This window comes from Macrotis lagotis, chromosome 3 (genome assembly GCF_037893015.1).
Source record: "Macrotis lagotis isolate mMagLag1 chromosome 3, bilby.v1.9.chrom.fasta, whole genome shotgun sequence".
NCBI classification, from domain to species: domain Eukaryota; kingdom Metazoa; phylum Chordata; class Mammalia; order Peramelemorphia; family Peramelidae; genus Macrotis; species Macrotis lagotis.
This window is the reverse complement of record NC_133660.1, coordinates 277,467,947-277,483,526: the sequence shown is the minus strand read 5'-3', so window position 1 is coordinate 277,483,526 and position 15,580 is coordinate 277,467,947. Positions and strand designations below refer to the sequence as shown.

The 15,580-nt window shown below is 37.8% G+C and overlaps 1 protein-coding gene across 1 annotated transcript; it reads right to left on the bottom strand.

The window, feature by feature from the left end:
* Nucleotides 1–445: 445 nt before the first annotated feature.
* Nucleotides 446–13,845, bottom strand: LOC141518639 (mas-related G-protein coupled receptor member X1-like). The gene is made up of 2 exons (XM_074230836.1): nt 13,766–13,845; nt 446–5,025 (listed from the first exon to the last, which is right to left on the bottom strand). The coding sequence occupies exon 2, from the start codon at nt 4,972–4,974 to the stop codon at nt 4,015–4,017; it is 960 nt and encodes a 319-aa protein (XP_074086937.1). The 5' UTR covers nt 4,975–5,025; nt 13,766–13,845; the 3' UTR covers nt 446–4,014.
* Nucleotides 13,846–15,580: the final 1,735 nt, after the last annotated feature.

Below are 15,580 nucleotides of genomic sequence, written 5' to 3'. Positions count from 1 at the left end.
TGACTGGAAGAAAGGGAGCAACAATTTACCAGGAAATTTACCAGGTATATGCTTTGGCTCATATTACTAGCAGGCATATAGCAAAGGCTGTGTAGACAATGTAGAGACCAAGTAACAATTAAAACTACCTACCCAGAAATCATAAAAACTACCTTTGGTTTTATCAGAAACCTCTCTCTCTCTCTCTCTCTCTCTCTCTCTCTCTCTCTCTCTCTCTCTCTCTCTCTCTCTCTCTCTCTTTCTTAGAACCAGGAACAATCCCATCATCTTAGTGCAAACCTGTTCTGTCTATACATCCCTCAGTTCCCATAGATTATGTGAAAAAAAAATCTAGCATAATGAATAGGTTTCTTGACTTGGAGTCAGGAAAATATGAATTCAAATACTATCTCTTACTAACTGTGTAATCCAGATGTATTAATGCAGATTCTCTGAGGCTCTCTGAGTTTTCTCATATCCAAAGTGGTGGAAATAGTAGTTCCTATGTTCTAGGTATAATGAGGGAACTGTCCAACTTCATTCAGAGACTTGGTGAAACTTCTAGATGTGCTTGATGAATTAAGGACCTTTATATGTTCCCTTTAGGCCATAAACAAGGATTCCTTGAGTGGGAATCACTTAGTGTCTTGTATGATGATGAAATTATCTTTTTCGTTGGTATCAGGGATCTGCATTGGTATAAGACAAAGCACAGCAAGCATGTTCTAAGGAACTGGTCCATTTTCAAGCTATGGTATTTGCAAACCTTTTTGATAATGACAGTTATTATTCTATGGTAAAAAATATCAGACTTTAGCAACTGTTATCAAACTGTCCTCCAGAAACCCTATTTGTGCAAGATCACTTCTCTAAGAAATGTTCTGGTTCCTATTTAGTCAGTGAACATCCTCTTGCTGACTATTCCTTGAGATCTCCTTGGGTCAAACACCCCCATTTTCAGATTACTAAGTAAATTGGTTACTCCTGGGTTTCCTTCTGGTGTGGTGCCTCTGGAACACAAAAGAACAAAGAAGAAATTCTGATGGTTTGAGAACTTTATTGATTATCTCTCAGCATTGCCAAAGCCATGACGAATGGACTTGTTCTAAATGTAGAGCTTACAGTCAACTCTCCTTCATTTTATATAAAATAGTCCCCCAAAACTTTATGTTAAGGTTGACATGTTTAATGATATCTTTGACCTATAGATTTCTAGGTAAGATCTTAAAGAATAAAAAGTTCAAGCATAAACCAACATTCTGTTATTTCATTTTTAGTCTAAAATCAATAAGTAAAACAAAGTTAATTTCAATAAAACCCAATAGATTGTCTAATTTGTTTCAAAAAATGGGAAAAAAAGGGGGCAGCTAGGTGGCATAGTGGATAGAGAACCATCCCTGGAGTCAGGAGGACCTGGGTTCAAATTTGACCTCAGACACTTAATAACCACCTAGCTGTGTGACCTTGGGCAAGTCACTTAACCCCATTGCCTTGCAAAAACCTAAAAACATAGTTTACTTTTATGCAGATATATACAATAAATAATTATCATTTAAAATGAAAAATGTGAATCTTCTAGTTAGGAAGATTAAATAAAATCAATAGTAGTATTTTGTTTTCTCAATGATGTGCTTATAAATTTAACAATTTAAATGAAATGGAAGAATATTTACAAAACTACAAATTGACCAGATTGTTGGAAGAAAAAATAAAATATCAAAATAAAATTGTTTTAGAAAAAGAAATTGAATAGTCCAAAGTTAAGAAAAGCACCAGGAATAGATAGCCTTATAAGTGAATTCTAATAAGCATTTAAAGGTCAACTAATTCCAAAATTAAATAAATGATTTGGAGTAATAGGTAAAGAGGATCCTGCTAAACTCCTCTCATGAACACACATGACACTGATGCCTAAAGCAAGAAGATTAAAAAGAGAAAAATAATATTATAAACCAATTTTACTAATGAATATGGATGCAACAATCTTAAATACTAGCTAAAACATTGCAGCAATATATTTCCAAAGTTATACATTATGACTAAAAAGGGGTTATAGAACGAATGTAGAGATGTTTTAACATAAGAAAAAATAGTGACATAATTGATAACATGAATAATAAATATAAAAAAATCAGATGGTTATAGTATACTATTCTTGGACCAGGTAAAATATGGTACCTTGATAGCATTGAGGAAAGTGAAAAGTCATTTTCACTGGATAAATCAAATGGAAGCTCAATAACTGGGATATTCTATTGGAGATTGTGTGTTTGTGTGTGTGTGTGTGTGTGCTATTACACTCCTACAGTCTCTGCATTCATCAGGAACTGGGTGATACAGAGTGAAAGATATTGAAATAGAGTCACAGAAACATAGAAAGCAGCGTCTCGGAGAGAGACTGAGAACTGTACAAACAGAATGGAAACAAGAGAAGTTGCAAGGCCAGCCTTGACTTTTAGAAGGAGTAAAGGGTTTGGCTCAGCTCTATGATGGGAGTGAAAGGGGCATGGGGAACGGGAGTGGGAAGGAGGGAAACATAGCTGAGCTGGAATCTCCTTTGTTTAGGGGAGAGGAAGGGGCATCGAGGGCTGGGTAAACCCTGTGGATCCAGAAGGAGACAAGGTGGGGGAGCACAGCCCAGGGAACCTTGAGGAGTCTAACCCCTGACTCTCTACCTTCATTCAGAGATTTGCAAGGAGAGGATGGGGTATTGCAGGATGTATTTACACTTCTTATGCTCTTCAAGATAGGTACAGTGGCTATGTTTTGGAGTAGACCTCCTCTGGATTGGTACCACATGAGGTTCTTTTTCTTTTTTCTTTTATTGGTTTTTTGAAAGGCAGTAGGGTTAAGTGGCTTGCCCAAGGCCACATGGCTAGGTAATTATCAAGTTTCTGAGGCCAGATTTGAACTTAGGTCCTCATGACTCCAGGGTTGGTGTTCTATCCACTGTGCCACCTAGCTGTCCCAATACTGTCCCTTATTCCCCAAGTAAAGAAGCCTCCAGCAAGTGATGGAGCTCCAATGAGCACAGAGTATTGGACCTAGAGTCAGGAACATCTGAGTTTAAATCCAGTCTCTGATAGGTATTTGCTTTGGGACCCTGGGCAAATTACTGAATCTCTGCCCACCTTAGGTTCTTCAAATATAAAATGAATCTCATGAGAACACCTACCTCCCATGTGTATTGTGCAGATTAAATGAGATACTTGTAAAATACTTTAAGAACTTTTACTTAAAGTACCTGTTCTATTTTTGTTATTCGGTCTCAGTCATTTGACTCTTTCTGATCCTCTTCTGAGGTTTTCTTGGTAAAGCTAAGGGAATGGTGTTGAGAGCTACTCAATTAAGTTTGGGTAGGAAGGTCAGTTATGACTAAAAACCTAAGCTCTGGTGACCCTCAAGCTGAAGGCTTTCTACAGAACTCTGACTTGATAACACAACTGTGTCATTTGTGGTCTCACTTGTTGATAGCCCTGTTTCTGAACGTCTTGACCTGGGTTACATCCTGCCAGGTCACATCTTGCCCAAGTTAGCATTAAATCACTGTTTTTATCCTGTATGCTAATTTTGTAGTTTTCTGCTATAAACAACTGTTTGATACTAACAGTAAACAATAGCATCCCCACCCAAGTGTACTCATGTTTCTTTTCTCTCCTGACCTGAATGAATCCCCTAGTGGACAGGGGAACTCAACAGAGTTGCTGGTCATTTCTTTTTACTAACTCATATTTCACAGATGAGCACACTGGGGCAACAGATTTAAGTGACTTACACAGGGTCACACAGCAGGTCAGATCTGAACTCAAGTCTTTCCCTTTCAGTTCCTGTAGCTTTTATCCTCTGTACTGTCAGCTGCCTGAAATATAGGAGGTATTTATTAAATGTTTGTTCATCCCTTAGAATTCAAATCTGTGGCATCAGCATAAGAGATGGAAGGGAGAATCCTGGTTTAGGTGGGATGGGTCTGAAGTTGGACATGGGGCAAAGGGCTTATTTCATAGGCTCCCCGGTCTGAGCATGTTAATCTTGGTCTCACAATGAAGCCTCTGGACTAGTGATGTTGGGGGTGTCCTCTGTCTCCTCTTCTAGTTCCTGATCATCTCCCAGGGCTCTCTGGAGGACCACCTTGAGCGGATCCCTTTTTCTTTTATGTCTTTGGATGCCCAGGAAGAAGTAAATGATGGGATTGGCGCTGCTATTCACACAGGCCAGGGGCCAAGGGAGCCAAAGAAGTATGGAAACTCTGTGGAAGCGCAGTATGAAGCCACTGATCCCCATGGGCAGGCCACAGAGCAGGAAGACAAAGACTGTGAGCAGCACCAGCAGGTAGAGCCTGGGGGGCTGTTGGCGCTGGAAGCTGCATTGGACCCTCAGCAGCAGGATCAGGCTGGACCCGCACATCAGGGGGGTGAAAAGAAGGAACCACACGAATTCGATGATGAGGAAGTCGATACAGAATTTCTTAGTATCCACATGATTACAAACCACAAAAAATGTGATCTCGAACAGAGTGGCCAGAACCCAGAGGACAGCGCAGACCGTGGTAGATGTGTGCTTGGGCCGATGACATCGGTACCAGACTGGGAAGAGCACAGATAGACAGCGCTCAGTGCTGATTGTGGCCAGGAGAGTTAGCCCCACAGTATAAGACAGGTACCTGATGTAGAATGCAATCTTGCTTATTAAAGAAAAATAAAAATCTTGAACGAAATCATTTATGATCATCAGAAAGTGGCAGGAGAGGAAGAGGGCATCGGCCCCAGCCAGGTTGAGGATGTAGACGGAGAAGTGATTCCTCTGGATACAGAAGCCTAGGAGCCACAGGACCAGGCCATTCCCCACTAGCCCAACCAGGGCAATGAGCAGGGAGAGGATTTGCACCCAGGCAACCACATGAAATTCTTCAGGTGATGCAAAATGGAAAGTCCCATTCATACTTCTCTCTGTCCTGTTGTCATGAACATATTCCTGCTGTTCAGATGTGGGGGACATAGTCTTGGTGGTTGATTCCAGTCCCAGGAAGCCCTGTTCCTCTCAGATGTCCTGGGAATGTGAAGACATAAAAGGGAATCAGAGATTTTCCAGAGATTTACTCACATCTCTTCCTCCAAGAATTGAACCCCCCTTGCCTACTTTCTCTAAGGTGCAGTAGGGGGGTTGCCAAAGGGCACAGAGGTATGGATCCAGAGTAAGAAATACCTATTCTAGTCTCAATTCCTAGTGAGAGAAAAGATTATTTCACTCATATTAATAACCAATTATTCAATTAGGATTAAGATTTTCCTCTTCTGATTTCCTCATGCAGAAACTATCTCCTATAGGTTATTTTAAACCTATGCAGAAGGATGTGATAGACAAAATCCTCAGGGAGCAGCCTTTCCCATCATGGGTGGGACCCCACCCAATTAGCAGACATTACAAAGAAAATCTTCTTTGTTATTTTTTCCCAAGCATTTAACATTATGCTGGCACATAACTTAAACTTAAAAAAATTGTTTAATTTTCCCCTTCCCTCTTTCTCTTGTCATAATGTGACCGTGTGGTATAGAAATGAGACTTCTGGAGATGACTGGGGCTACATTTGTCTCTCCTTTCTTCTCTGACCACAACCCAACCATCAAGAGACAGGTTGGCTATACTGTATCGTTACAAAGTTGTTGCCAGAAAAATCAGCATACTAGGGTTATGCCCCATATTTCTGAAGCACATGGTACATTGCAGATATAGGAGGGAGTCACATGCTAAAGACCAAAGACTCTCACAGCATCCAGACCATCACCGGAAGGTCTATTTCCTGCTAGATCATGTCATGTGGTGATGACTGTTCTAGAAAGACAGGAAAAAGTCTATCTTTGCATAATATTCTTGTCCCTATAATCAAAATAACGTGCATATTGTGTCATTATTCATTTGATGTCATGGTGTCCTTTGATTATGAAGGACAAGAAGAACACCAACCAACTCACCCTTTATTTTCCTCTCTCCTCTGCTTTCTCTAGTTTACGGGTTTTTGCCTTCTTTCTACAATCTAAGTGAACAAGTCTAATGATGCACTGAATCATTTTATCCAATGCCTTAGGGATTTGTTTATTCAGATAATATATTTCCATATGTTTATTATTCATTTACTCTTTTATGAATTCATTAATTCATTTATTCATTAATTTATATTTTAAAATTTCTCTCAAGAACTTTTCTTACTTCATGGTTTTTCTTTTTCTGTGTACTCTCCCTCAGTGATTTTTTTTTAAAATCAAAGAATTAATAAAGAAAAGAAAATATGTTGAGTAGAACTAACCATCCTATAGCCTAAGTCCAACAGTCTACTACACAGTGGTCCATATTCTTAGCCACCCACCTCTGGAAAGGAGGAAAGGCAGTTCAGTTATTTTTTTATTGTTTTGGGGGACCCAACTATAACAACATTTGCTCAACACATATGATTTTGAAATTCTTGGTCCAGAATAGTTTTCAACATTGGACTTGGTCCTGGGAATGAGTACACAATGGAATTGTTTCTGTCATCAGCTAACTGATGTTCTACTGAGAAAGTAGAGACAGAAGGAGGAAGGAACTCCAGGTGCTTAACCTGCACAGACCATGACTAACTGTAGGTGTCAGGTTTGTTAACTGCTTTGGCTTCAGATTCTCCTTAGTTGATAAATGATGTGCTCTAGGAACAATTTCTGTGAAAGGGTGAGTCTGTTAATGCAGTTGAGAATGGAGAAAATCAAGGAGCTATGGGATCCACTCACCCTGAGTCAGAGTCTGGGCCTTTAGGATTGAAAACGAGAACTTCCACACCCTTGATCTATAGGGGCTTCTGAAGCTCTCTAACCAAACTGGGGACATATTAAAAAATGTCTCCAAGGAGAATGAAAAAGATCAGAAATCAGAAGCAAAACCTACTGCTGCTCCCCATTTTCCAGACTAACCTGTTTTCTGGCTGTTCTGATTGAGGGGATCCATGTAAATGTATAAAGAAAGGATTAAACTCACAGAAAAATATTAAGTAGATCCCAGGCTGATATGCATTCATGTGTTTCTATTTTTGCCTGGCGCTCTTACCCTGAGGTCCATGAATATTTTTTGCATGTTCCATGAACGTGGAGAGAAGGAAATTATCTTAATTATCACTAATATCTAATTGGATTTCAATTTCTTTCAAGTAGTAAGAAATTCTTTTTAAAAGGAAGAGTCCATGGGCTTCATTAGACTATAGAAAATATTCATAACCAAGCTACAAAGATGAAAATGCTTTATCTACATATATTTGACATAGCTATAGTAATATTATCTATAAGCTGCAGACATGTATCACTGAGTACATGTATGTATGTACAGATATACTTGCCTCTATCATACTTTTCTGCAAAAAAGCAGAGAAAAAGGATACTTAGCTGGTCTTAACCAACAGCAGAAAATGACACCAGTCTGCTACATCTCTTTGGAGTCTCAGATCTTGTTCTTAGGTTTCCTCCCTTTAATGTATTATCTTTAGGAAGCGATCCCCAGTAACAAAACAATGAGGTGACTCTCCCCCAATCATTTGGGACCAATCATGCTATATTCCTGGGAACTATACTTTCCAGGAAATAGAGGTTACATTGTGATTTAGTTATTATAGTAGTATCTTTCATCCCAGAAGAGATTTGGATTAGAATTCTGCCTTAACAATGCATTTCTGAGTGACTATGGGCAAATCACTTCCCTTGTTTTTAACCTCTCTTTACTCTTGAGTCAAATGAAGTTCATCCATCAAGAAATATTTTGTGAAGCACCTACTGAGAGCCAGGAACTCTGCTAGTTACTGGGGATATAGTGACAAAAGAAAACCGTATTTACTTTCAAAGAGCTTACAACAGAGTTAGAGGTAGTAAAAACCATGCATATGGGTATATTTAGAAAAATGTATGACTAATCTATAAATATATGTGATGGGATAAATATATGGACATGGCTCCCACATGATGGTTAGATATGATTTGAGGACAAGTCCACTTTGGAAGACAGTAGGATGTCGAACATCCTGGTACTATCTGCACTTACAAAGACAAGAGGAAGACTGAATAGAAGGTAAGTCATTTGTATTAGCAAAAGTCAACAGTAATCAGAGTTCTGCAAATTAGAACATACCAAAGAAAATGGTCTAGAGTATTTGATAACCTTTATTCAGAGAGTGATTAAGTCAATAAATCTAATCCCAGATTAGATGATCAAAAGATGGATTTCTCTCACCTACGGGAGGTCTACTCTTAGCAATCTCTAGGGTCACAAGCCTTGTAATTCAGGGGACATGGTGGTCAGGCTTTCATACCAATTTACAACTAGAAGAGCCTGAGTATGCCATTCCATCTCTGTCTATAATCACCCTCCAGGGGGGGTCTCTTTTGGCCTGTTTCCAATTCCCTCCTATCAGTTTCTCATGGTAGGTATGAAACATCAGGGTCTGCACTATCTCATCAACTGAGGACCAGACCTTGCTTTCGATATAGTTCATGCAGCACACAACAGACATTTGTCTTTCAGGTTGCCACTTAATAGGGTCTCATGTTGAGATACACAAAAAGACAAAAATGGGGGAAAGGCAGTGGCAGGAATTGGAGGATGACTCACGAGTCCGGGTTTTCTTGAGCTGAGCCTTGAAGGACATGAGGAATTCTGAGGGATAGGGCTGGGGAGAGAATTGCATTTAAGGTGTAGAGGACAACTACCTCAAAGAACCAGATGAAAGAGATTACTGGACCCGATAGGAACCAACAAGAATCAATTCTGCTGTCATTACTTTGAGTATACAGAGAAAGTCAATTGATAAGCCTCAATGACATTTTCTGGCTTGGTTAGGAATGGTTGTTATTTGATCTTTGTAATGAGAGTGAACCACTGGAATTTATTGAAATGGGAAATTTGTTTTCTAGTTAAACATCTGGGTTCTGATAGCCAGACCCATGAAATCCACTGTTTGAGAGGAGGGAGATGGGATGTAAATTAGTGATATCATGGGGGTGAAAACGACTAAACTTGGAAATAGTTGGAAGGGATGGAGTTAGGGATAATGAAAAGTTAAAGAGCATATCAAAGTTTTATTCCTAGTTATTCCCAACTCAGATCTGGCATTTTATGCTTTGTTTCTTCTTAATTCTTAGATACTTCTTGTTTCCTCAGGAATGATAGATTCAGAAGGAACAATTTCCTGGAAACTTTTCTCTTCTTACAATTAATTGTCCCAATTTATTGTATTGGGCAAAACCTGACCTCCTTCTCTTTCCACTCTCAAGTGACTCATAATATTTATTTGTTTTAGACACACTTATTTTAAAATTCTTTTCTATGGACTGAGTCAGAAACATTGACTCTAAACTGATGACACTGCTGGTATGTCAACTAGGTGTTGCTAGGTAGGGTTCTGGGATTCTAGGATTCAGAAAGACCTGGCTGGGTTCAAATCCAGTCTCAGACATTTCCTAAATACTGTAATTTCTGTTTCCTCAACTGTAAAATGGAGATTATAATATGATTGTTGTGTAGTTCAAATGAGATAAACTTTATAAAGTGTGTCGCACAGTAGGCAGGAAATGCTTAATAAATGTTTGTTTCCGTTGTCTCCTTTACCTCCCTTCATTAACATTCTCTTCACCCAGGGTAACATTAAAGAACAATTACTTAATGTTGGAAGGGAAATAGTATTTTTCTAAAAATCTGTCATATATGTTCAGATGTGCATACTTACACATGCTTCATATAAACATACACACATATATGTATATCTATCTCTCTACATAAATTTGTTGAAAGAAAGAGAAAAAAAGAGCAAGAGAATAAATATTGACAAAATACTTACTCTATTCCTGTCACTATTCCAAAGGTCTTACCAATATCATTCCATGTGGGCCTGACCACAATCCTATACAACGTAGGTATTATTATGATTATTATTTTATCATTGCTATTTTTAAAAATATTTTTGCAAGGCAAATGGGGTTAAGTGGCTTGCCCAAGGCCACACAGCTAGGTCATTATTAAATGTCTGAGGCCAGATTTGAACTCAGGTCCTCCTGACTCTAGGGTCAGTGCTCTATCCACTGCGCCACCTAGCCTCCCCCATTGTTATTTTAAAGCTAAGTAAATGGAAGTAAGAAGAGTTCGAGTGACTCTCTTCAAGTCATAGAAATTCGGAGGATGGATATTAATTCAGGCCTTTCTAACTCTCGTCCCAGTGCTCTTATCCACTGTGCCGCCCAGCTGCTAAGAAAGATAGATAGATAGATGGATGGATCTACAAAGTTCCCTATTTCTAGAAATAATGAGACCAAGGAATGGTGTCCTACTCTTCTTCACCCAGATGTCAATGAAGTCTTCCCTTACATAAAATGCCTTGCAATGAGTAATCTGGAATTATTCTCAAAGAGTTATTAAACTGCCTATGCTTTTTGTTCCAACAAAGCATTATTTGGTCTGTTTCCAAAGATGACAAGGGAAAAAGGAAATGAACCTTCAAGGTCTAAAAGTTTTAGAGTAGCTCTCTTTGCACTAGCAACGAATGTGAAATTGCAGGGATGTTCATCAGTTGGGGAGTAAGTGAACGCGTTATAGAATAGCATTACTGTGTAATAAGAAATGGTGAACTCAGTGATTTTAGAGAAACTTGGGAAGGCTTCCATGAAATAAAGAAGAACAAAATGGGCAGAGTCAAGGGAACACTGTTTATAATGGCAATATTGCTTTAAAAAGTTTGAAGAATTGAGTGAATAAACTATGTTGACTATAATGAATATCCAAATTGTCTCTAAAGGACATTTGAAGACAGATACACTCTACTTCCAGAGAAAATCCTGACAAATAGAGGTATATAAATGATCATTTTACTTATATGTATATATAAATATACAAATATAAACAAATTGTATGTAAATATGCAAATATATTTATATATGTACACACACATTGTGTGTGTGTGTGTTTGTGTGTGTGTCTAACAGTAGCCATCTCTTGGTAAGGGGATAGGGAAGAAAATAATTTCCTGATAATTTTGTTTTATATTTAAAAGGAATAGCAACTTGTACACCGTAGATTTGCAGTTTTTTGTGCAATCGTCTTTTAAGAATTTTGTTATGTTATGAAAATGATTGTTCTATTCCACAAATTAAAAATAATACGAAATATTATGAAGGCAACAAGATGCCTTTTTCTGGCAGAGATTGTGGCCAAGATACTTTTCCTGGAGGTAATTTCCCTACAGGTGACTTAGGACAACAAGGAGATTTTTCACTTTCCAATAAATGCTTAGGAGAGTCCTCTCTGCTTCTTTGAATCAAGTCCTTATTCAACACTTAAAGGTACAGAGAAATGTAACCCACTTCCCACAATGAATGACTCATCTGGTTGTAAAAGATCTGACTCAATTGGGAGGTTGCCAATTTTTTTTTGTCTTTAGTTCCCCAATCTGGGTTTCTGCTACAAACTACTGATCATGTCATGTTCAGCATTAAAAAAAGAAAGGGTTCTTAATCCCCATGGAAAGGTGACATCTAAGGAGATAGAGATCACAGGACAGGCCTTATTTAATATGATCATCAAAAAAACAAAACACAAAACCAAACTGGAGTCACATATGGCTAGGATTTGAAGTTTGATTTGAACTCAAGTCTTTCTGACCTTGAACCCAGAGCTCTATCCACTGTAATACTTGGCTGCCGAGAAAGATTGGTAGATGTAGAAAGCATACTGTTTACAGGAATAGTGAGACATAGGGATGGATGCTACTCTCTTCTTCTTATGGACATTAATGAAGCCTGTTTAATGAAATGTCCTGTGTAAAGCAGTCTGGAATTATGTTGAAAGAATTATGAAACTACTCTTTGACCCAGCAATACCACTACTTGTCCTGCTTCCAAAGATGATTAGAGAAAACAGGAACAAATCTACGTGTTCTAAAACAATAGAATGCCATTTCTAGGAAGAGATGTTGTCCAGGTTTCCTTTCCTGGAGGAAATTTCCCTGTAGATGACTTGGGATAACAAGAAAGAGAATTTCAGCTTTAAATTTCCATTAAGTGTTAATGAAAACCCTTTCTGACTTCTTTGAACCAAATCTTAATTCAGTGTTAGAGGTACAGAGAAGTTTATCTTACTTTACAGAATAAATGACTCTTCTTGTTGTAGAAGGATCTAATTAAAACTTTTTTAAATTTCCAAATCAGGATTTTGTCTAGGAAACCATTGACTTAGGTCATCTTCAGCATTAAAAAAAACAAAGGGACCTTAATTCTCAGCAAAAAAAATGAAGCTAGAAATATAGTGATTACAGGCCAAGCTTTATTGAGCATAATCACTAATAAAACAAAAATCAAATTAAGCCAAGAGGACAGAAAAAGATTTGTATTAGAACATATTTTTGATTAGGATAGTTTCCTTTCCTGCATCAATGGTCTCCACAGCTCCTAAGGCCCCAAAGACTCCTTTTTCTTCTGTCAAACTGATATAGATAGTGATGCCTGAGAGTCACATTTTGAGTTAGAAAAGAAACAAAAATCTAACATTATCTATGTTAGGCATCCAGGGTGTGAAAGAAAAGTTCTTGAGTCTTGTCAGTGCTACCCTAGAGGGTGACAAGGAAGGTGAAGGGCACTGGGCATATCAATATTAGTGGAAGAAAACTATGTGGACAGATTTTGAATTCATCTTCCTGACTAAGACTGACATTCTTTCCTCTGTGCCACTTTGAAATTCCAATTGCTCTCATCCGAACCCAGACCAAGAGGCCAGTGATGGACTGTGCCTTGGAGCAGACTACTTTGGGAGCACTGGTAGCTTGTAGTTTTCATACCTAAGTTGCCACACTCAATAAGTCAAGAATGCTGAATCTAGACTAGGCAAGAATTTTCCCCAAGAAATAGACATAAAATGTGACACTAATATAAAGTCAAAATTTGGGAAATCATCTGAAGGAATAATCAAGCAAATACTGAATCACTGTAAAGAGTTATTGTGTAGGAAGGACATCTCAAGGTACAGATGAAAAAGAGAATGACTCCAAAGCTTCTATAATCAATGAATGAATGTATCAGGAAGAAAAACAGGTTGGGGACAAGTTCAGTTAGACTTCCTGGGAGTCATTAGTCCAGAGGTTTGTTAACAGTTAAACTATTTTTGTAACAGAAAGGAAAAAGCTACAGGAAAAATTAAATATAATAGCTATGAAAGAAAAAATTGGAGATAGATCTATCAGTTTCACGTGAGAGGCACAGAATTGTGCTCAAATGAAAAATTTCCTAAAAATTTGAATAGATTAAATAAATTTCAATGATTCTTTGAGACAATATGAAAAATTATTAAAAGGTGAAATTGTGCAAGAAAATAAATGAAAATACATGATATCAAAAACAGCTGATGATGAAAGCATTGTGAAGAAAACAATAAAATCATTGGACTACCCAAAATCTCTCACTAAAAAACAAAGAGCCTAGATAAAATATGTCAGGAAATACTGAATATTAATAATACTACCCAGATATCTTAGAAGAAGTGATGATAAAAGAAACTCACTGATCAGCTAATTCCTGAAAGAAACTCCTTAATGAAGCCTCAAAAGAATATTCCTATGCCTATGCAGAGATATCAGGTCAGAGGGAAAAAAAAGCCACAGTCAAAAATCATTCAAATGCCAAAGAGGCACAGTCAGATCAAAGATGATTTAGTATTTACTGTTAAGATGTAGTAGAGAGCTTTGAATCTCATATTCAAAAATGCAAAAGTTAAAATCTTAGAACCAAGAATCACTCACCAAAATTGACCTCCCTGGGATCTGGAGATGATCTTCTCTCCTCCAACTGTGAGTTTGTCTTTAGGACAATCTGAAGAGACTTAGTGACGGAACAAACTTTATTAAAAGTTTTCGCAATTCCTTGACTTCCTCTGCAACACTAATGACCAATCAGATTACAGGGATTCTTCTTTTTTTTTTTTTTAGGAGTTTGGAAGGCAAATGGGGTTAAGTGGCTTTCCTGAGGTCACACAACTAGGTCATTATTAAGTGTCTGAGGCCGGATTTGAACTCAGGTATTCCTGACTCCAGGGACAGTGCTCTAACCACTTCACTACCTTGCTGCCCCTACAGGGATTCTTAAAAGACATCTCCTCAGGGTACTTATCTCACAATCTCTGATAATTTTGTTCATTTTTACCCCTTCCTCTGATGCCTTGTGCCCTCTCTATCTTCTACATTTATGAACCCTTAGGCTAATGTTCACTTTTTCTAAACTGTATTTTACTCGTCAATAGGGTAAAATGCAACAGGAATTTCTTTTTTTAATCAATTAGTATTTTATTATATTTTTACAGTTACATGTTATGAAAGTTTTCCAACATTCATCCACATGCAGATGCTTATTTATAAGTTACATAATTTCCTCCCACTATCCCTTCCCAAACCACATCTCTCAGTATCAAATAGTTTAGTGAATATGGTATATATACATTTGTGTTTAACATATTTACAGATTAGTTATTTTCAGTATGAGGAATTCGAACTAAGGAAAAAGAAAGAGAACTGTGAGATAGGAAGGAAAAAACATAAGAGAAAATTTTTAAAAGTGTCTGTAGTATTCATTCAGATTCTGTAGGGTTTGGGGGGGTTGTTTATTTTGTTGTCTTTTTCTTCTTCTGGATGTGGATAGTATTGTCCATAACAGGTTTTCCAGAGTCGTCCTAGCTCTCTGAATTGCTAAGGGGAGTTGTATCCATCAAGGCCGCTCAACTTACAGTGTTGTCATATATTTTTTTTAGGTTTTTGCAAGGCAAATGGGGTTAAGTGGTTTGCCCAAGGTCACACAGCTAGGTCATTAGTAAGTGTCTGAGGCTGGATTTGAACTCAGGCCCTTCTGACTCCAGGGCCGGTGCCCTATCCACTGTTCCACCTAGCTACCCCCACAGTGTTGTTATTAATGTGACATATGTTTCCTTGGTTCTCCCTTCACTCAGCATCAGATCCTGTATTTCATTCCATGCTTCTCTAAAGTCTGACCATTCATGATTTCTTATAGAACAATCATACTCCATAATATTCATATACCATAACTTGTTCAGTGCTTTCTCAATTTTTTGCCTCTACAAAAAGTTACTATCAATATTTTGAAACATATGGGTCTTTTCCCATTTTTTTGTGATTTCTTGTGGATATAGGCCTAGTTTTGGTATTGCTGGGTCAAAGAGTATGATCAGTTTTATTATTCTTTGGGCATAGTTCCCTATTGCTCTCCAGAATAGTTGAACCAGTTGACAACTCCACCAACAGTGCATTAATTTCCCATTCCTCCCACAACCTCTCCAGCATTGATTGTTTTTCCTTTTTTGTTATCTTAGTCAATCTGATAGATGTGAGGTGGGAAGTCATAGTTCTTTTGATTGGTTTATCTCTAATCAGTCATGATTTGAAGCATCTTTACACATAATTTCTTTGTTTAACTACTGCAGGAATGACTCATAACCTTATAAATTGAATTCAATTCTCTGTAGATTTTAAAAATGAGATCTTTTACAGAATCCCTAGCTATAAAAATTGTACCCCAGCTTTCTGTTTTCCATTTAATCTTGGCAGCAT